General features: G+C 36.0%; 2 protein-coding genes across 6 annotated transcripts in view; both read left to right on the top strand.

Annotated features, from left to right (window-relative positions):
• The window catches only part of LOC146136243 (F-box/WD repeat-containing protein 7-like), a 48,009-nt gene extending 38,848 nt beyond the window's left edge, over nt 1-9,161 (top strand). For all 5 annotated transcript variants that reach the window (XM_083395924.1, XM_083395923.1, XM_083395921.1 and 2 more), the window contains 5 exons: nt 1,566-1,632; nt 6,278-6,503; nt 6,962-7,172; nt 7,249-7,358; nt 8,073-9,161. In XM_083395924.1, the coding sequence (XP_083252050.1) occupies nt 1,566-1,632; nt 6,278-6,503; nt 6,962-7,172; nt 7,249-7,358; nt 8,073-8,231 (773 nt within the window). In that variant the 3' untranslated portion in view covers nt 8,232-9,161. The remainder of the gene's footprint in view (nt 1-1,565; nt 1,633-6,277; nt 6,504-6,961; nt 7,173-7,248; nt 7,359-8,072) is intronic.
• Nucleotides 9,162-13,892: 4,731 nt separating this feature from the next.
• LOC146136240 (sodium-dependent neutral amino acid transporter B(0)AT3-like) overlaps nt 13,893-21,175 on the top strand; it is a 27,531-nt gene continuing 20,248 nt past the window's right edge. Inside the window, exons 1-5 of the mRNA XM_083396355.1 lie at nt 13,893-14,524; nt 14,592-14,693; nt 14,915-15,127; nt 15,871-16,009; nt 16,497-16,675. Coding sequence (XP_083252481.1) covers nt 14,447-14,524; nt 14,592-14,693; nt 14,915-15,127; nt 15,871-16,009; nt 16,497-16,675 — 711 coding nt within the window. The 5' untranslated portion in view covers nt 13,893-14,446. The remainder of the gene's footprint in view (nt 14,525-14,591; nt 14,694-14,914; nt 15,128-15,870; nt 16,010-16,496; nt 16,676-21,175) is intronic.

The following is a 21,175-nucleotide window of genomic DNA, read 5'->3' as shown; positions in this document are numbered from 1 at the left end:
AAACGACGTTTTGCGTTTTTTTTTTTGGTGTCGCATTAGCTTAAGACGCGTGACCCAATTACATTTAAAAAACACGCAGCTTCGGACGGTAAGTAAAACTCTGACAAAAACGAACAAAAAACGATGTCACTTACGAAAAGGGGGGGGGGGGGGGTCCGACCCCCCCTGGATACGCCACTGGTTACAACACATGAGGTTTCTTACTAAATAACAACAATTATTTGTAGATCATTTTTTTTGTTGTTGTTGTTTTTTCAAACCAAAGACCGTAATGGCATAATATCATTTACAATTTCCAAAATAATGTACTGTTAAATCTGTTCGAAAAGCTGCTTTGTGGCCCAAGGATACTTGTACCCCTTGATGTTCAATCTCGTACGCCCAAGGGGTACCCCCGGTTGAGAACCCCTGTCTTATAGGCTTATAGTCTCTTAGTAATGCAGTTGGTACCACGGCTGTTGTAGCAAAAATGACTATCTAATGAGGGTTGTCTAAGTTTTATTTTTGTTATGTATTAATACTACATCAATTTCAAGCAAGTGGTTTTATTTTAATCCTCATACAAGCAGTTCTGACGTTTCTGTTGAAAAAACATGCATCTACAGAGTAAGGCTGTTTAAATCTGTCTGAAAAAAAAAAAGGTTTTGAACTTTCGTTTTGTTTTTATTAACTCCATTCAATCTTCAACTTTATCAGGGAGAATTCATGACTTTCATGAGGAGGAAAGGTCTCCTTGCTTAATCTAACAGCTTGAGTACAATTGTCCAACTTAATGATATCTCAAGTGATTCATTGCTTGTCGTTGGTCACTCAAATTTGAAAAGTATATGTAACAACATTACTGATTAAAATCTGGCATTACCGAACATTTATTCATTTTGATTTTTTCTGCTTTAGTGCTAAGAGAAGTCGTGTAAACAAAATGTATACCCAGCTCTGATGCTGTTTTACATCTGGAAATTAACTACTTAATTACAAAAATCGTTGATAAAAAATCTTTTCCATATTGTTTGTTTAGAGATATCAGCAAAAAACAGATAAAATGGTGCATGAGTCACATTATAGTTGGATCATGTCACAGTGCGCAATTCGCCTGTGTTAATAATACAGCAATACATTGAAAAATTAAAATGCCAATATTTAAAAAACCTGATGTGCTAGAAAAAAAATGAGGGCATTTTCAGAATCAGTGCCGAAAGCACATCAAGAATTATCTATTACATCTCCGTTTAAAATTTGCTGTTACCAGTGTTATTGGACAAGTGAATTGGCTTTGACTAACTTTTTTTTAAATAACTTTGTGTATAAAATGGTTTATTTCCCTTAATTTTGTAAATAAAAAACAGTTTGCTTGGATATGGACTTGTATATTCACTTAAAACTAAGTTGTTTTAAATGCCTTGACAAGGGCTATGTATCACACTTTGATACAGAAAGCTACCCAAAGTTTATCTTACCAATAGTGTTTTTATCATTGGATAAACTGTTCAAAGCAACATAAAACAAATTTAAGCCACATAAAAGGCATAAAACAACACATGCGCATTAACCAGAATTTGTTTTAGGTAGTTGCGTCCATACTCTGTACGGCCACACTTCAACTGTACGATGTTTAGCACTTCACGAAAATATGTAAGTTGTTGTGATACAATATTACTAGATAGATATTAACATTTTATTTCTAAAAATACTTACGGTAAACAAGTAAAAAGCTTAATTTAATAAGAAGTCTTTTACAATAATCAACCAACATCCTAATGGTTACACAGAAAAACTGCATGACCAAGTAATTGTTACTTAATTAACTTGTCAACAATAAACAAAATAATTACAGGTAATTTTAATTTTTTAAATTAATAACTGAGAAATGAATGATTGCAAGACTTAATTTTTTCTTAACGATTTATACAAATATTTAATTCAATACTTACTAAAACAAAAAAATAATTGGGAACTAATAGTTTTGTATCTCTAATAATTACATGTATAACATATGTCAAACAAAAGTTTTAAAGAGAATAACTTTTGAGCCAGATGATTGGAAAAAAATAAACCAGTGCTTCTTAAAGTATGACATGTGCCCCACAGCTGAGGCCTCAATAATTTCTGTGTATCATGGATGTGATCAGGAAAGAGGACAGATCCAGGGGGCTGCATTGCAATGCCCCGGATCCAAATAGTCTTGATGTCAGAAATTTTGTTTTGCTAGGCATGCATTACTATTTTTAAAACTTAAAAGTGCTGTTCTGTTTGGAACTCATATGCAAAGGTGTAAGTGAAATCTAATTTAAAAATTTAAGAATAAAACATTAATTACATTAGCATACCTCATAACTAATGAATTTCGCATATTTAGCACACAAAAATTATTAATTTTGACAAAACAACAAGTTGTGTGAGGCTCAAAGCAAATAGATTGGCGGGAAACAGAAAAATTCGTTCACTAAATTGGGTTAAAAAAAACATGGGGTGGACGGTAGATGGTACATTCCTCAACGATGTGGTTCGCAGATTGGTGGTGGGCGCCACATAAGCAAGCCGGATTGTGGGTCAAGCCCCACTTCAGCATCGACGCTCCGAAACATCCGACTCCAGTGCGGAGGCAGTTAGGATTAATCCACTGTCGCCGTGGAAGGTCAAAGCCTGTTACTTCATAAGAGCTGTCTATGTAGCGATGTAATCTTGTTTGTGGTGCTGGCCATTCCTCAGCTTTCGAGTCCTACTGCACTAGCCGTCACTTGTGTGAAGTGAAAGCTACGGTTACTCAGCATGTCTGAAATGAAGCCGACCATGGGCATATCTGGGATCTTCTCCAGAAGCTTTCTTTCTCCAGAAGAAGACCACGTAACCAAACGGTGGCATAACGCAGCCGTGAGGTCGATGAACACGGCTCCGACTTTTTCACCAGCCTCAAACCCATTCTCTATATCTTGGCGCAGTAGGGTCACCTGGTCTGTTGTAGATCTACCACTGCGAAAATCCGCTTACTCCTTGGGCAATTGTGTAGGATTTAGGCGCGTGTGTACAAGTCGCTAACATCTTGTAAGGCACACACAGTAGTGATATAGGGCGATAACTCTTCGGGTCGCCTTTTGGTTTGTTTGGCTTCGACAAAGCTATTACCTCCGCCCTACGCCAGATCTTGGGTCACCTGCCAGTACAAAGACAGGTCGAGAAGAAAGAGGTTAGCCATGATGACATTTTCTTCCTTGGTATTTTATAAACTCTGAATGGATTCCATCGATGCCTGGTGATTTGCCCACTTTAAGTTGTTTGGTGGCTTCCGCAGGTTCTTTAACGGTGAAGTCGATTTGAAGGTTAGAGTGTCTTTTCCAGTTAGCTTTGCGGAAATTCCAACGCCCCCGGATAGGCTGGACTAACGCTGGGGTTAGAATCAGCGATGGACGATGGTGAGAATGGGGGAATCTATCGAGGACGCGCCTCTCCGGCATTGGCTCACCGGTGCAGCTCTTGAAAAACGCCAGGTCGGGATTGGTGTCGGTGTTCAAGCGCGCGGAGTGGAATGTGGGTTGCTTTTTGGGATTGAAAAGTAGAGTGGCGTCAATGGATGAAGCCCGTTCGATAAGGGTATCGCCGTCTGCATTGGTGACGATGTAACCCCAGTTAGTGTGATGGCAGTTGAAGTTGCCGGCGTAGAGCGCTGGTGCGGTGACACCTGGAAGTGAGTCTACCTTGGTTGTCAGCCACTCCACAGTTGTGTTGTTGTCAGACTGCGCCATCGCTGACCAAGGTATTCCTTTCCTGAAAAAGGTTGCGATGCCATGGTGCTTGTCCAGTGTTAATCCGGACAGGTTGAAACCCGGTATCTTCAGGACGCTAGAATTGGTAGCATGCGTTTCCTGCAGGGAAATTATTGCAACTTTGTTGTTGTTGGCGATATGTGTAATGACTCTGAGCTTGGCAGCTGTAAGGCCTTGAACATAGAGCTGTAGCAGCGCCAAGTCTTGCCTTTCGACGAACGTTGTTTTTGCCGCTTGGCCTGAAAAGTCCACATGCTTCCTGGACTTGACGCCGGGTGATAAGGGGTTTGACGGTTTAAAGCAGGGGCGGTCAACATACGGCCCGCAGACAGCTTCCGGTTTTACATGATAATGTGGCCCGCGGCAACAGTCTGCACCAACCCCCACTACTTTGTTACTACGTCAAATAATAGTGATTCTTAGTTATTCTTCGGTTCCATGTCTTGGGCTAAATTTATAGGAATCCAGCCATAAGATCGAAATAAGAACAACATTAACGTCGGAATAGCACACAATTCGGAATAATACCATAATAGGACTAATACCTAATCGTCGTAGTATAGTCTAAATCAGAATAAGTCATAAACCCGTCGGAATAAGACCTAAATGACCACAATTAGGCCTATAAAACATTTTAGCTAATCCAAACCCCATCCCTAAGTACATCGCTAACCCCCCTAATAATTTTAACCCTAACCCATTTTCTAACCCCACTTATTACCCACTAATAACCCTAAAGAGGGCCAAAAGATCAGGTGCCAAAACAGCGGCGCCCTTTAAAGTAAGGCGCCCAAAATTCGACACAATACGGCCGATGCCATTATAGTGACTTATTCCTAGAGCCCCCGATCGTCCCATATACCCTCTCCCTACAGTTTCAGTCGTTATTTTAGTCATTTAGGCCTCATTTCGAAGAATTTAGGACTTATTCCGACAGATTTATGTCTTATTCAGACGATGTAGTTCTTATTCTGTCGTAGATATTACTGCGTCTTTGGTTTTATGTAGTCGTCGTTGTAAATACTATGGTTTTATTGATTTTTCTGCTTTACATATTGGTTCTTTTTAGGTCTTATCGTATGCTCCCAAATTTGATTTAGAACTTACAATCAATATTTCCCTTGGATTTTGCCAAGAAACGTAAAGTTGCAAATTTAACAAGGATTGGATGCCGAAGTACTTATTCGCTCAAATTTGGCAAGACAGTATGTTTGCTGTGCAATGAAAGTGTTGCCGTGTTTAAAGAGTGCAACATTAGCCGCCATTATGCGACAAAACATGTAGGCTATGACAGTACAATTAATATATCGATTAGGGCCCGCCAAGTACTTTATTTTCCCATATCAGGCCCGCCGACTGGAGAAGTTGCCCGCCCCTGGTTTAAAGACATTGGTTTCGCTTGTGTCAGCTACTCATTGGGGATGCCACGTAAAAACTAACAAACAGCAATAGCTGTCAGCAAAACTGCAGCACACAGACCAAAAAATGAAAAAATGCTGTGCAGAATATTTTATTGATTTAAAGCAATGCAAGAACTTTTATAAAGTTTGCTATATGCTACCTCACTGCATATGGGACAGATATAAATTTCATAGTTTTTGTTTTACAAATTTTAACAACGGTCCCATCTCCGGATACTTCACAAAACTAATATAACTGGTTCCAGCCCCAGTTCCGACTCAACTAACATTATAAAACTAGCTTAGTCTCTTGATCGGCTCGGGATTACATGCCTGGTTCCAAAAAGTTGTAAAATCATATTTTCTGTTTTGGATTATAACATATGACTTTGTATGTTTTACAATGCAAAAGATTTAAAACCCTAAATAATAAGATTGAAGCCTAGTAATTTGTAAATGTCAAGTCTAAACATTATTGCGTTCAAATCAGCGGTATTGAACCAGTGGGTTCCGAAACTATTTTAGGTAAACTCTTTATCAAACTATTCCTGTTCAACTATGCATAATGCAAACTTGTACTTTATTTTCAATGCTAGACAACCAAGTGCTGTCGTTCGATCTTATATTAATTGACTCCATTGCTAAAGCCACATTTAAAAAACTGAAAAGTGTATTTAAAGTTAGAAATTTCAATTGTCAATTTACTCCAAATTATATAATATTTTCGATGATTTTTTTACACAACCCTGTTTACTAGGTGTGATGTTACCTGTGCTAATAAAGTTGTATTCGTTCGCGAAAAAAGGTTGTGCACCAAAACATTTTAAACTATACAAAAAAGCTGAGACACAGTTTTAGTCGAAGTTGTAGTTTTGATGCTTCAGTGTCACTGGTTAGTTATTACATAGACTTTTACTAGTTTTGCTTCCATTTATAGACATGTTAGTTCAACATAAATCTTCTTTAATATTTTTTTCCTTGCAAGATTTTACTATTACATTTATGTGACAAAGTAACAGTTGACCCATCCCACTTTCAGACGAAATAAACGGCAAATCTTATGGGTAGGATTGCAAATAGATTTTAAAATAGCCCTTCATTTTGCTACAAATATAGGGTGGTGAGCGGTTCACGTGACGCCACTTTAAGAGTGTGGAACATAGAGGATGGTGCTTGTCTGCATGTCTTGATGGGTCACATGGCAGCGGTAAGATGCGTCTGTTACGACGGTAAGCGGATTGTATCCGGTGCGTACGATTATATGGTCAAAGTTTGGGATCCTGACACTGAGGAATGTCTTCATACGCTACAGGGACACACCAACCGTGTCTATTCACTACAAGTAAACATTTTTACTGTCCTGCCAATTTCAGCATATTTGTTAAAAGTTACATTAAATCAGTTAAAGGTCTCGAGCTCTGGTCTCTTTAAATCATTTTATGCATAGTCTTTGTTGTTGCAATGTTGCTTATTTTATTGCTGACGGAATATACTTACTGGCAAAGTGTCTTTATATTTATGTTTTATTTGGACTTTTTGGCGTAGTGTTTATGTTGTGCCTATCTTAGTCACCATTGCCTTTGTCACAACCCAGCCTAATAAGCAACGGCTGGTAATATTAACCTGGATGTTGTTATGAAATGGGATATATTTTTTCATCTAAATTCCAGTCTAATTCGTTTACACTTATTACACTGTAGTAAAACCAGCCATTTTATATATTTTTGCAGAAAGAACTATTTTATTACACATAATTATCTAAAAGGTGATATTGAATAAACATTTGTGATTAATTTACAGTTCGACGGCACCTACGTTGTGAGCGGTAGCCTCGATACGTCAATCCGTGTTTGGGAGGTAGATGGTGGTACTTGCTTACACACACTCATGGGTCACCAGTCCCTTACGTCTGGAATGGTTTTGAGGGGAAATACCCTCGTTTCAGGCAACGCGGACTCAACAGTAAAGGTTTGGGACATTTTGACCGGCGAGTGTCTAAAGACGTTAGAAGGTAAATGTAAAACTGGTGTGCTTGGTGGCTAGTGCTGACACCCTTTAAAAGCGCCTTTATTCATTTGATTTTACAGGATCAAATAAGCACTTAAGTGCAGTCACCTGCCTTCAGTTTCGTGGAAAGTTCATTATCACAAGCTCCGATGATGGGACCGTTAAGTTGTGGGATATCAATACTGGAAAAGTAAGACCCCCTCCCAACTAAAGTGTTGTAAAACAAACGGAAAAAGCCAGTTCTTTTATAAGACCGCGGCATTTAAACTTACTCCTCCTGCGAAATATGTTAACTACAGTAACTAGATACGCATTTAGTATAACGAATCCATAATATCGATTTATATTATATTTTTTCATTTAATCAAATAATACCTTAGTAAAATGGCGTTCTTTTATTTATTTATTTACTCTCTGTTACCATATGTAAATAGAACATTTGTACAAAAATGTGTACAGTTGCGATCTCCCGTCCAGTAGTCTTACTTGAACAACGATGACGGCACACATATCATAGTACACCGAAAGCCTGGGCTAACCGAAATTAATCCTCGTGATCAGGATTATAGTGCAAGCAATGCCAGAAATACAACTAGACTGCGGTGAGGTTCGAATCCACGACCTCTGGCCATACCGGACCTGTCGCTTTACCAACTGAGCTGTACAGGCTAAGCCTGTCGAGAATAGCCTGTTGCCTGCAGCATCTTGTTCGTATGCACATCCTCATATAGAAGGGGATCTACAGTACCATTTCAACTCCCTGAAACATATGTCGCACTTGTACACACACGTGTCTAAATGTTGCAGTGACTTGATACCCTAGGCGACATTTTTATTCAAACTCCCTAACACACAAAAAAATATTTTTTTAATAATGAATATCTTGTTTGTTGTAATCGCGCAGGTGATTCGTGACCTTGTGACCCTTGAATCGCGGGGTTCTGGTGGCGTGGTTTGGCGAATTCGAGCGTCGCAAACTAAGTTAGTATGCGCGTTTGGCAGTAGAAACGGAACGGAAGAAACCAAACTGATGGTCCTTGACTTTGATCCAGAATCTAAATAACAAAACTATTTGTTGTCGTCAACTTTGCAAGAAAGGATTAAATTGTAAAACGTTTGGTGCTTTTTGCATGTTTGGTGTAATGTTTCTTATGTAAGGACATCATCATTTTTATTGTTTCCGGAAATGACATGACACGTCGGGCATTGACTTGAATATTTGAAAGTGCAGTCTTTAAGGCCCTTTGAAAAACAACTAATATTCAACAAACCCTTTTTACCTAACCGCCGTTAAAATTGGTAACACATATCTTAATAAGCGTCGCTTTTGTTGAATGAGATTTATTGATGACAAACAATAAACTATGTCCTACGTCACTGTTTTGCACAACTTGTCTTCCATATTTAACACGTGGAAAACAAAAGAGGAGTCGATTATCTGAGAACTATTAGTCTTTAGGATTGCGAAAGATTATTAGTTATAGTGGCTTTAGAAAGTACGACTTTTTTATGGTCGATTTACTCAATGGTGTCGTGAACTTAATGAAACTCGAAATTGAATGGATTTATAGGTTGGGTGTGTTGGGCCTATTGGTTTGTGTACCTATGACAGCGAACATGAATGCTTAAGATTTAGACGTTCAAAATAAATTTTGTTTTAAGTGCAGTTTCTTTTTGTTGGCTTTCTTGTTTTAGTGGATACATCATCTAACGTTTAAAACTATTTTTAAACGAACTTGTGACGAATTTTTTCATTACCAATAATGTTAAAAACGTATGCTAATTTAGGTTTGCCTAACAAAAAATATGTCTAAATTGTCTTGTGATTGATTCGAACTGTTTGCTTTGCTTTGTGTGTGTTTTCAAAATTTTAACAAACATCGTGCTTTTTCATATCACTTGAAGGTTTGTTGTTGTGTTTTACATTGGAATTCGTACTTGGTCGCTTTGTGCCACGTGCAATCATTATTGAAAAACAGAAAAGAAAATTGTAGTGTGTCTGATAACCATTGTGTATATAAATATTTCAGTATGCACACTACACCAGGGATGACCAACCTTTTAGCAGAATGGGCCGCACTTTTCGATAGTCTATATTTTTCTCACGGCCGCCAGTAGAACATTTTTGACGTCATAACGTGGCGTCATAAACCAATTAATTCTAAAAATACATGAAGTTCTCTAACGAACTCGTGCGAAACCATACAACTGAAAAAAGGTCTAATCGAGTAAAGCGCAAAAAAATCGTTTATTGGGTTTAAATTGTCAAAACTTTCAATTCAAATGAAATGCACATAAAAAGAATCCCATATTGTTAAAAATACCAGCATTTATGTCTTAATTTAACAGAAAATAGATTTATATTATTTTAGTAACAGGGCGCACAGTATTACAATTTCATGCTGTAACAAATAGTGCTAATGGACTATAAAACACAATAAAGACAGACGGAAATTTAAAAAAAAAGAAAAAAAGCTATACCACTTTTAAAATTCCTATTTTGGCATTAAGTAAACACGAGTTGGTATCAACGAACGGCCGCCAACACTTTTATTTTCCTAAACATGTTATAGTCAACGACCGAAGGTTGTGCACCCCTGGCTTGAGTAATAAATTGTTTAAATAATAAACGCAATAATAAAAGCTTGCAAATATTTGATTCCATTGGAATTGCGTACAACATTTCGCACAAAAACATTGACAACTGTGCATAGTTTAACTTAAGGAATATATTTGGGTTGAATGTTCTCTTTTTTTAGTCGTAAATGGTTGATTTTTAGTGGTTTCGAAGAAAGATAGTTTTAAAGTCATTTCATGTGATAAATACCCAAATAATAACCAGGTGTTGTCGAACGAATATATTTTGTCCTATGAAGAAAGTGCCACACAACACAATTAACATATTTTTTCATGTTTAAGCCTTTTAAGTTGCTTGGTAAGAAACGTAATCTGTGATGTAGCCTACTTGGTTACAAACGTAATCTGTTATAAGCAGTCCTGTAAATCTGCCTTAAATTTTAGTTAAAATCTATAAGTGCAATGCAAAATTGCTTTTGATGAGTATTTTTCAATATTTAAACTGCATGTAAATATAATATTCAAAAATCCTAATGTTTACTTCTTGATAAAAGTTAAACAAATGTGGCATCCTTCACGCTTACATTAAAAAATATTTTAAAGGAAGTAAATTGTCATAGTCTGTGAAGGCATCCCATGATTTCTACCATGGTGACATTTTATGCCTGTTACTAAAAATGAAGCTTGGATCCGCCAAATAAAGAAAAGTAAATGCAGTAGGTATGGATACTGTGTGGGTAAAAAGTTTGGACGTGCAAAATTCTGAAAGGGGCAATGAACATGTAATAATAGCGGTTTGGGCACAACTCAAATATAAGATTAAAGTGTTAAAAAAAACTCTTTTGCCCATATTAAATGAACAAAAATCATACAGGTTATGTAATAAATTTATTAAGTATGCTATTAAGTAAATTAAAATTAAAAAAAATTACAACCTTACCTTGATTAGCAGCCGACTTAATTAGGAACATGTAACTAGTCTTCAAATTCCACAGAATATTCTCTATTTAATGACACTTTATGCCGATATATCCATTCAGGGCTGCGGAGTCGGTAAAAACAACCCGAGTCCGACTCCGGCCAAAAAAATACACCCGAGTCGACTCCCCGAGTCCGACTCCCGAGTCCCGAGTCCGACTCCGGCCAAAAGTAAGATTTTGTCGAGTCCCGAGTCCAGCACTGACTCTACAGCCTGTATTTTACCCATTTACGCAACTAAATTAAGATGGATTTTCAGCAATCCACTCATATTGGTGTCATAATTGATCCACCCGCATTACATGGTTTAAAAATATTTCACCATTTGCTATTACACTTTTACAACTTACATTTTGCCGCCTTAACAGTTTTAAAATTTGATACTGCGCATGCGCATGTCGGAATCGGGACTCGGATAGTTTTACGCGGTCTTACTCGAGTCCCGAGTCCCGAGTCCGACTCCGGCAAAACAAACCGACTCCGTCGAGTCCCGAGTCCCGAGTCCGACTCCGAATGCAAACTTTCCAAAGATATAATAAAGCTTGTTTCAAAAGTTAGATATAGTTGCAATATTTTCATAAACATCACAAAATTCATCATATTTAATAAACACTGCACCATTTTACATAGCGTACGTTTTTTTCAAAACTTTAACGTTTAACGATATACGTAAAATAAGTTCATAAGTAAAACGTTATATAAACGTGACTTTATTTTCTAAATTTATAAGTTGCATATAAACGTTTAAGTAACGGTATTTTATTTACAACTTACTCAAACGTTTAAATAACTTTGTTAAAAGGGTACGGATTTTAAACGCCATTTACGATTAAAACAAAGCTATATTCATTTAAAGTTGCTTGTCAAGGTTTACATAACGTTTTTTATAGCATTACGTCTAATCACATACGTTAAATGGGGTCTTTAGTAAAATCTATAGTGTGTTACATTTTTTTAACGTTATATAAAATAAAAATAAAAACTTCTGTTTATGTGTTGCTTTATAGTGTTGACATAGTGTAATTAAATTCTTATCGATAACGTATGATTAAATACCTTTAAAATGTACGACTTTTAAACGTTATGGAAAAAATGTTAAAAAATTTGCATTTAAATGTTGCCTATTAAAGTAACACTAACGTCATAAAAAACGCAACGTTAACGTTCTAATAAATGTTCAGGACTTACGATTTTCAAACGCTTGTTTTAACGTTACATAAAAGTTTGTAGTTTTCGGTTATTTAAAAACTTCATGTTTACGTTATAATAACGTTTGAACATTAGCTTTAGCTTGGTAAACAGATCAACGTTCGGGAAAAACCAAGATATAACATTTACTCTGTTGTGTTTCGACGTATTACCACTTTACAACCAATTGGTAACGTTGTAAAATGGTTGTATAACGTTTTGTGTTTGCTGGGTAGGCTCAGTGTAGACTACTGTGTGTCGTAGCAATACACAAATCCAGACGACGCTAAGCGTTAGAGGACAGTGGTCGCAAACTGTAGAGCCATTTTTAGTGGGCCGCGGGCTATGTTTGAAAAACTTACTGTCATCATTCAGTTGTGGGCCCCGTGATAGCTGTTCATTCTGGTATGTCTGAGAACTTTTATATTGTCTCAGCGTGGTTCAGGCTGCGTTCCAAACGTAGCCCTAAGAGAGCATGTCAAACTATATTTTTGCCAACTTTAACTACCATGTAAAAGCAAAATTTTTTGCGCTATGCCCGTATATTATTCGTTATAAACCATGTTTTACATTATGGCATGGCAGTGTTTTCGGCATCAAGGCGCTGTGTAATATTAACCTTTTCTTGGTGTCAACAGCTTAAACGCGGGGTGAACTTAGACTCCCTGCAAAATGCAATTTCTTACAAAATATATCTTAGGTAATGTAATTTTCTATTTAACTTTGTAATATAGCTATTATATTATAAGTAGCATTTATCCAAAATTAACAACAAGATTAACGAAATGTATTCATTTTGTGTTTCATAACAACTTTTTATTTGATTGCGGGTACCGTCATTCAGCTGTTAAGATGGCATGCCCCTAATGTTAATCTTTTATGCATTAAGTACACATTAATCTTTCATGCATACAGGTAAACAACTGAGTTTTTTTGTTTTTTATAGCTCGAGCAACTAAACTAGATTTTAGCTTTATATTTTGCGAAGAGTTCGTTTGAGAACAAGTGTTTCTAAGAACAATTGTTTTATAACGTAACTTTGTGACATCATTCTAATGCCTCCAACTCAAAACAAATATCCTGAATCCGCTCCTGTTTTCGTAGTGGTTTTATGTAGTGGGTCTTTAATAACTCTGAAAAGACTACTTTGGGCCGCGACAAAAAAAATTGCCGCCAATGCGTTAGGATATAAATGCCGATATCGTAAGAATTAACCCAATGAATACGTAATATGTTGTTAAATATGTGTAGCCTAATGAGAGTTTACTATCCTCGTTAGTAACTTACTAAACAAAGTAAGTTATTATACACGTGAAATAACTTACTAAACAGTAGGGATTAAATACCAAGTTTGCAATTTTAAGTCTAGAATTAAAATGGTACAAATCTAGATTAGGGAGATATTTTATAGCAGTATTATACTTGTGTATGTTATGTTGTTTTTCTCATAATTGTTTACGATGGAACAAATGTCGTTACAGACAATTCCTTTGTAATTAAATGTTGTAGAGTAGACAGTTTTATCAAAAGGTTGACAACTGTTCTAATTATTGTGCTATGTCCAGGTCACTTGTCGACACAAACAATCAGTTTTAAGCCAAAAGCTGGGCCAAAGTCATTAAACAAAAATTTATAACAGATTCTTTAGTAAATTCACTAACATTTGTTTGTTATCCATTTTAAACTTAACAATGGTTCTCGTATCTTTATACGAATAACAATACAAAATAAAAATAGTAAATAACATTGTGTATCTCGGTAACTAACTGACGTATTAGTAAGTTTACTACCAAATGCTGGTGAAACGTGGTGTCCGCTGTGGTAATGCGATACATCCTTTTCGCGTTTCCTCTATAGTCAGTCTACTACAGTGCTAGTTCGGTTAACCAACTTTAAAGCAACGCTAACTTGGATTCAACAGAGTATGCACAAAGCTTAAGTGTTTTTATATAACTTAGTGTGGCTATGGTATTACGATTTGGTTTAAACTTTACGGAGATAGAAAAATTATAATTTTAAGATTTCAGTGTTTTTTCATTAAACACTGCGGTATCATAAGCTAAAATAGATTGGAACTTCCGAGTTTATTTTGGCTTGTTTGTGCCTGAATCACCAGACGTAGTAAAAACCTTAGGCTCGTAACGGTTAGCGGCAGTGAAAGCTATGTGAGGTGCTAGTTGTCTAAGGCTGAAATAAGGGAGGCACAAATTCAGCAGCGTTATAAAAACTGTACAGCAGTTAGCTGGTCAGAGTTGATTTTTAAAAAGCTGTCTGTCTCAAGGGTATGTATCCAAAAAGATAATTTGAAAAGAAATTGCTGTCGTACATTTTACAGATATTAATAAAAGTTACCTTTCAATCTTGCAGTATAATCTTTAACATGTTAACAAATGGTCCTAACATTTTCGCTTGTTAAGCAGACAAAAATTGAAGATATCTTGTTCGCAGATATTTGTATTATATTGTTGCTCTTCTAAACCCCTACTTTTACTATACTTTTGAGCTGATTGCACCTATTAAAACGTTTTAAAAAATATGAAAGACCAAGACGCTATTGGAACCGATTCTGCTGCTACTTTGTTTCGACTCGCTGTAAACCCGCCCAATGATCAGGTACCGCTTCAGATTCACAACAAAATTCACTTTATTTATGCTGTGCGTTGTTTAATGTTCTTTATAGGTCGAGGATGACGATTCTAATTCATCTTCAGAAGATATCACAATTAAACGAGCGGGATGGGACAACAAAATTCAATATATTTTAGCGCAAATTGGCTTTGCGGTAATTTTGATTTATGTTCTGTTTGACGTTTTACTTTGGACTGGTGTTTGTAAAATGTAAATAACCTAAAGCAAAGTGTGTATGCTATTGGCAATACGAGTTATACCATTACATATCTATGGTAAATAAGTAAACATAGTAGATATAACAGAAAAAACACGTTGCCATTGCACGCCTATTCTGTATTTAACTATGTGTTTGAACTTATATTGTACAACCAGGTTGGTCTCGGCAACGTATGGCGTTTTCCATATCTCTGTCAGAAGAACGGCGGCGGGGCCTTTCTCATTCCGTATTTTATAATGTTATTTCTCGAGGGCATACCACTGTTTTACCTGGAAATTGCAATCGGACAGCGGTTAAAACGAGGAAGTGTGGGAGTGTGGAACCACATTCATCACTATTTAGGAGGTGTTGGAATTGCTAGTATGGTTGTAAGTAAAACGGCTTGATTGGTAACTTTGCGTATAGTGCGCACTGCGCACCAATCCATCGATTATCTACAAAAGCGCGTCGACGCATAAGTCATTTGGGAAAAATACTGGTGTTGATCCAGAAAACGTGGTCTCGCTCTGATGGGCAGCAAACTCTAGAGTCTAGTGAATCGTAAAATAAATAATTCTATAACATTCGTTGCTGGAATTTTGTAAACCTATCAATCAGCCGTCGGCGGGGCAAGCCAATCATACGGGCAATTTTGTTATTATGACTACGTTAAAAAATCATTGTCAGTTTGTAACGCCATATTTTGTGTTAAATTTGAAACAACAGCGGCTGTTGATCAGTTATTCCATTTATACGTTCAAAGAGTCCAACTGATTTCATCGTGATTTGCTTTACTGAAAAGCTATTGCGTTTAATAAAACCAAAGCACCTACTAATGCCATAAACATGATTTTCAATTTGAATTTTATGAATTTAACACTCAGGTGAAAATAAAAAATCGATTTTACAAAAGTAATAGTTAAAGTTAACAAAGTGTAAATTTTTGTACTGGTCGCAAAAAGTAAGACTATTGGTTTGTTTGTCTTTAAAATAATGTCAGTAGATAAATTAGTTTCAATAGGCTAATGTAGTAAAATCACAAACTCAAGTGGCTGTATAAATCACTGGTTTGTGATAAATGTGTTATCCAACACTGTTTTAATTTAGAAAATTTGACATATGCTGATTTTAGGTTTGTTTCCTTATTGCCCTTTATTACAATATGATTATTGCTTGGGCGTTCTATTATTTCTTCAATTCTTTCCAAAGTCCTTTGCCTTGGGCAGGCTGTCCGATTTTACCTAGCAACTTAACAGACAGCAACATCACAAGTAAGTAAACTTAATATCTGAATGTGTATAACCAATAACCAACTAGTTAATTGTCCATCTTATCTTATGTGGAAATAGATTAAGTATGGTGTAATTTCAAATTTTACCCAAATAGTACTTTGTTCTACAAAATTTGTCCTTAACGCAGCCAACTTGTTTCAATTAGCTGACCCTGGCGTTTGGCGCCACGCGCTGACGTCATGCGCAAAACTCCGAGTGTGAGACTTTTTCGGAAACAAAGTACTGGTCAATAGATAGGTTAAACATTGGCATCATCAAACAATTTCATATGATGCACATTATAGACCATAATAACTGCTAGACATCTATATTTACCTGGAATGTACCCATTATTCTGTAACACGTTATAACACGACACAGTACTCCGTAATGAAAAGTTTAAAATCTCGTCAATTGTATAACCTGGAAGTATTACTTATTTAAGAAGATCGTAGATGACGAATCTTTCACTTCGTCTTGTGTTTAGTTCCTGTTGAGTGTAGTCGTACAAGTCCAACATCCTACTTTTGGTATCGAGAGGCCATCAATATATCACCCTCAATCGAAGTCGCCGGGTCACCCGTCTGGAGAATGAGTCTTGCTTTACTGGTTGCTTGGATTATAGTTTTTATCGGAATGTTTAAGGGTATCAAGTCATCCGGAAAGGTAGTTATACAGTTTTACCACCTAAAATTAATCACCCCGTATAAGTTTATAAATTATTTGATTTTATATTTCGGAATAAAACTTGGTGTTATACTGTAGTTGTACTAGTACAGTGGTTCCCAAAAATTTCTTTGAAATACAAAAATGAAGAATTTATCAACTATTTTTCCAACTTGAACAAAGCAGTGAAAAGCGAAATGATGAAACAACAAACTTAAAAATACTGCTACTGAATACTTTTTTAATGTACACTAAGATCACTTTAGTTTAAAAATTAAAAAACAAGAAAATAAACCCATCACTATTTTTAAGTAGTTTACCTATTTCCAGGAAATCAATTTTACATGTTATGTCATAAGCGCACATTTTTTTCTTTTTTAGGGATAACAGTATACTAACGAACCGATCAAATAACCTTAAACAGTAACTTTAATTACTTACTTGTGGATGCTTATCGCGTTAATCCAATCATGTTTGTCAAAATTTTCAACAATTTGTCAAGAAAAGTGAAATTTGACTAGACGAAGAGTCTAGTCTAGTCACTAAGAGCAGTGTTTCGCAACCTTTTTTGGTTGCGGAATCCCACAGATATTTTAAATAGTTCGCGGAACCCTTGTTCGTATTTTTCAGTGGTTAACATTAACGTTACAAAAAACGAGATTGAAACAGCACATTAACTGTGCAACAAAGTTGAAAAAAACTTTTTTTATATTTTGGCACTTGTCTGAAAGAAAACAAGTTTATTTCTATTTACGGGTATGGCGATGCCTCTTGCCTAAAAGGGTCCGCCTCTCTCTTAAAACATAGGCCATTTATACCTATTTCGATTTGTTATGTTTTGTTTATGTGTAATACTCCAACATTGGGGGGTCGCGTAGGTATTCAATAACTGGAAAGGGGCGCGACAACAAAAATTTTGGAAACCACTGTACTAGTAGTTCTTCTAATTCGTGTTAAAAGTGATGTGGAGCAACCCATGAATACTTGCACACCGCAATTGTGTTTTTGGTACATATTTTGAAGACAATGCAAAAATACCAGTAGTATTATAACAATGTAGTTCGAAAAAATATATTCAAATTGGAATAGAATGACCGGAATGTTTGAATTGTGATATCAAGTTTTTGTGGTGCATATCGGTGTTTGTTTGTTTTGAAAGGTCCTTGAGCAAACGGTCAAGTGGGTGCTGTTTAGTTTTTAGTTATTATTTTAACGTGGCTATTGACTTTAGTACGTCGGATGTTATGATTGCAGTGTAGGCCGTGTGTTTCTATTAAGTTTAGGTAATTGTGTTTCTAACATTTCGCATTTATGTTTGCTTTTGCTGTGTGTTTATAAGTTACTGTATATCTACATTCGGTTGGAATTATTGAGGGTCGGAACTACTTAACTTACTAAGGTTAACGAGATTATAAGTTGGTTGCCCTGTTAGCACTTTACATGTGTCTCTACTATTTTGTAACTCACCACGGATAATGGCCTTTTTTTTAACTTATACGATTTTTTTCAAGTGACTTCAAACTCCTGTTCTCTCTGGCAATTTCGCCACAGAAAAACAAAAGCAATCATATTGCTTAAAATATTTATTAACGTTCGGTGTTGGGTCACACAATGCTACGGTATCGTTTTGACAAAATTATTTACGGAAAACGTTATTTAGTTTATCGCAGCGTGTAACAACTAACAAGGACAATATAAACTAATATATGCAGTAAACCGTTTCGAGTCTTTTGTACATATACGGTATACGCTTGGAGAATGCATGACAATTAACCTTCCCAATTAGCGACCCACATAACGATAAAATACAGTCATTTTGTAAGTTGTAGTAGCTATATGTTAACTTACTCCGACGTCTACTGCCAGTTGAATTGTGGTTATTCTGTTATTATCAACAAACCAAAGACCAACAGTCTTTGTCTATTGCGGTTGACTCGCGAGTTATACATGGGGCCGTATAGTGCACAGAAGGTGTTTTCAACTATAAAAAACGCCCTTAGATCGAATAAACATAATGTCTGCCGACTTAGTCGAGCTCCACAGAGAGAATAATATCATTATTTATAGCGATTTTATGGCTTTTAGAACTCGCATCTGTATTTTTTTCTTGTCAATATCTGCGAGTAACCATGACTCAGAATGAAAGACACACACAAACATATGTGTTTAATAACATCTGTGATCTATACATGACTCAGAACTAGCGTTTGTCAAAGCTTTTTTTCTATTACATTTGCTTGGAATGCGTTTCTCTTTTTTTAAGGTGATTTGAACCGAATGTCGCGAAATTGTTTTGTGAATGACTAAGTGCCTACTGCCTATTGTTACACCCTATAGTGACGCACGAATAGACCTAAAGGAGAACCGCCCAACCACGGCAAATAACTTCACTAGGTGTAGATGTAGCAAGAATACGCAAAATGTAATTTATAAATTATTGCTGATCGTCAGTTTCAAAAACTATTGTTTTTGTTGTGATACAGTGAAAATATTTATTCATATATGTATCTGTCATAAATTCAGAAACTAAGTTTATGTGTATATTAGCGCAACAGGCAATATTGCTATCATCATATTATATGCTTACTTCTCAATATAAATAATAGTTGACCGAAGGCAACCTAAACACATCTTGGTGACATAGAACAATTCGATCGAAAGAGATTATTAGGAAAAATCATAAAAAATAGAATTACATTGTGGCGTACGAAGTACGAACGAACACATTGTACGACTCAGTCACAAGCATCTGTTAGTGTTGGGCAGTTACTTTACTTTCTGTTGTTCGTCACGCTTAATTGCGTTCAACCACGTGTTCGCTAGGCTCCCAAACCTACACGAGACGCAAGTACTGGCAACATCAATAATTGCAAACCAAATTTACTCATGTTACTTCGGTCATTTTATGTCATGCTAATATAGTTTCAGAATCTTAAAAATGTTATTAATTTGCAGAAAGCAATTTAGGGGAGAAAAATATTTTTTTTTTAAATTCTGTCTTTATCCGGGGATATACCCTTTTCATAAGGCCACGTTGTTTAATTAGGCGTTAGTGATAAGATATTTTTATCTAAAAACCCTTTTTTAGATGTCAAAATTACAATGTTTTAAACGCTTGTGTTGTTTAAACTTGCTTATCTGAAGTGCATATCTGTATTATTAAAACTATTTGTTTCTCATTTACTTTGGAGTGGTCCGGTGACGAACTCAAATTTTCTCTTGCGGCCCTCAGTAAGATTAAGTTTGACACCTCGTTCTATGGTAGCACAACGAATCAATGATACAGAACATGGTGCAAACCGCTATCTATGATAAGCGATAAAACTACTGTACAGTTTAGTACCACATATCCAGGGATGGATCCAAGGGGGAACCTCACCATACAGTATTTCTTGTTTTTGCTGTTTAAAGGCACATTTTTGGCGCTTCGCGCCAACTCGTTCTATTATTATTATTATTATATTTTGCTCTGTTTTGGGTCAATCTATTCAAAAGGCGTCATGCAAGATATTATATTATGCAGAGGTAATTCATAAACTCTACAAAGTACTATTTATGTTAGTTATATTCGATTATAAATGCCATTATATCGAACAACATGCGCTTGTTCAGGTTTAGATTTACCAGTTTAATACCATGTCGCCTTAAATTAAACCCTAAACTATACGTTGTTGGCGATGTAACGTACGTAACTAATTACCTTTACAATAATAGCGACATTTTGGGTGGTTAAACAAAACATGAGAAGCCATAAGGCTTTGGCCGTATAATCACTATATCATATTAGTTTGCCTAATGGTTTAAAATTGAAGACCACACGACGTAAACCTTAAAACGTTAAAACTTAGTTACAAATTTTAAACTCACCGTTTCGTTAATGCAGTACGATTGTAAAAATATCATAACAGGGTTGGCATTGAATTAAAAATGCAGTCACCAGCCTGGCGTGTGTTTTCCGATCATCACTTGCCCAAAGGAAATACCACTTGCCAAAAATGCCCGCTAATGGATGGACAAATGGAATGTAGATAACCCTAACTAACGATTTAATCGGAAATCCTGACGCCCACAAGTAAATTCTTGGGCTAAATTAACAAAAATTAAAAAAAATTACCCATGGATCGTTTCGGTTGTTCTTTGTAATGTAAAATGCGTAGGACTTTTGTTAAATTGCTTATTGTATAGTTGCGCAAGAGTGTAACTTAAGAAAATAAACGAATTGTTTTTCCTTCATTTGTTGCCGGTAAATAATACCATAATTTGTAACGGATCAATAATTAGAACATTCAGTAGGTCTGAAAACAACAATCTATTTTTGCTTAAGGGCACTCGCCATTTGGCCAAGTGGGGTTCCATCACACTTGACCAGAGAAAATTGCACTCGCATTGGCGAGCGGAAGAGTGCAAAAATATAACCCTGAATTATATAACAAAATATCAATGTGTCTGAAATAGATTTTTGCGATGTTAGAATTTTTTGTAGGCGATACGCCTTAAGCG

This window comes from Ascidiella aspersa, chromosome 8, assembly GCF_963924565.1.
Source record: "Ascidiella aspersa chromosome 8, kaAscAspe10.2, whole genome shotgun sequence".
NCBI lineage: Eukaryota > Metazoa > Chordata > Ascidiacea > Phlebobranchia > Ascidiidae > Ascidiella > Ascidiella aspersa.
The sequence above is the reverse complement of the archived record's forward strand: the minus strand, read 5'-3'. Positions and strand labels throughout refer to the sequence as shown.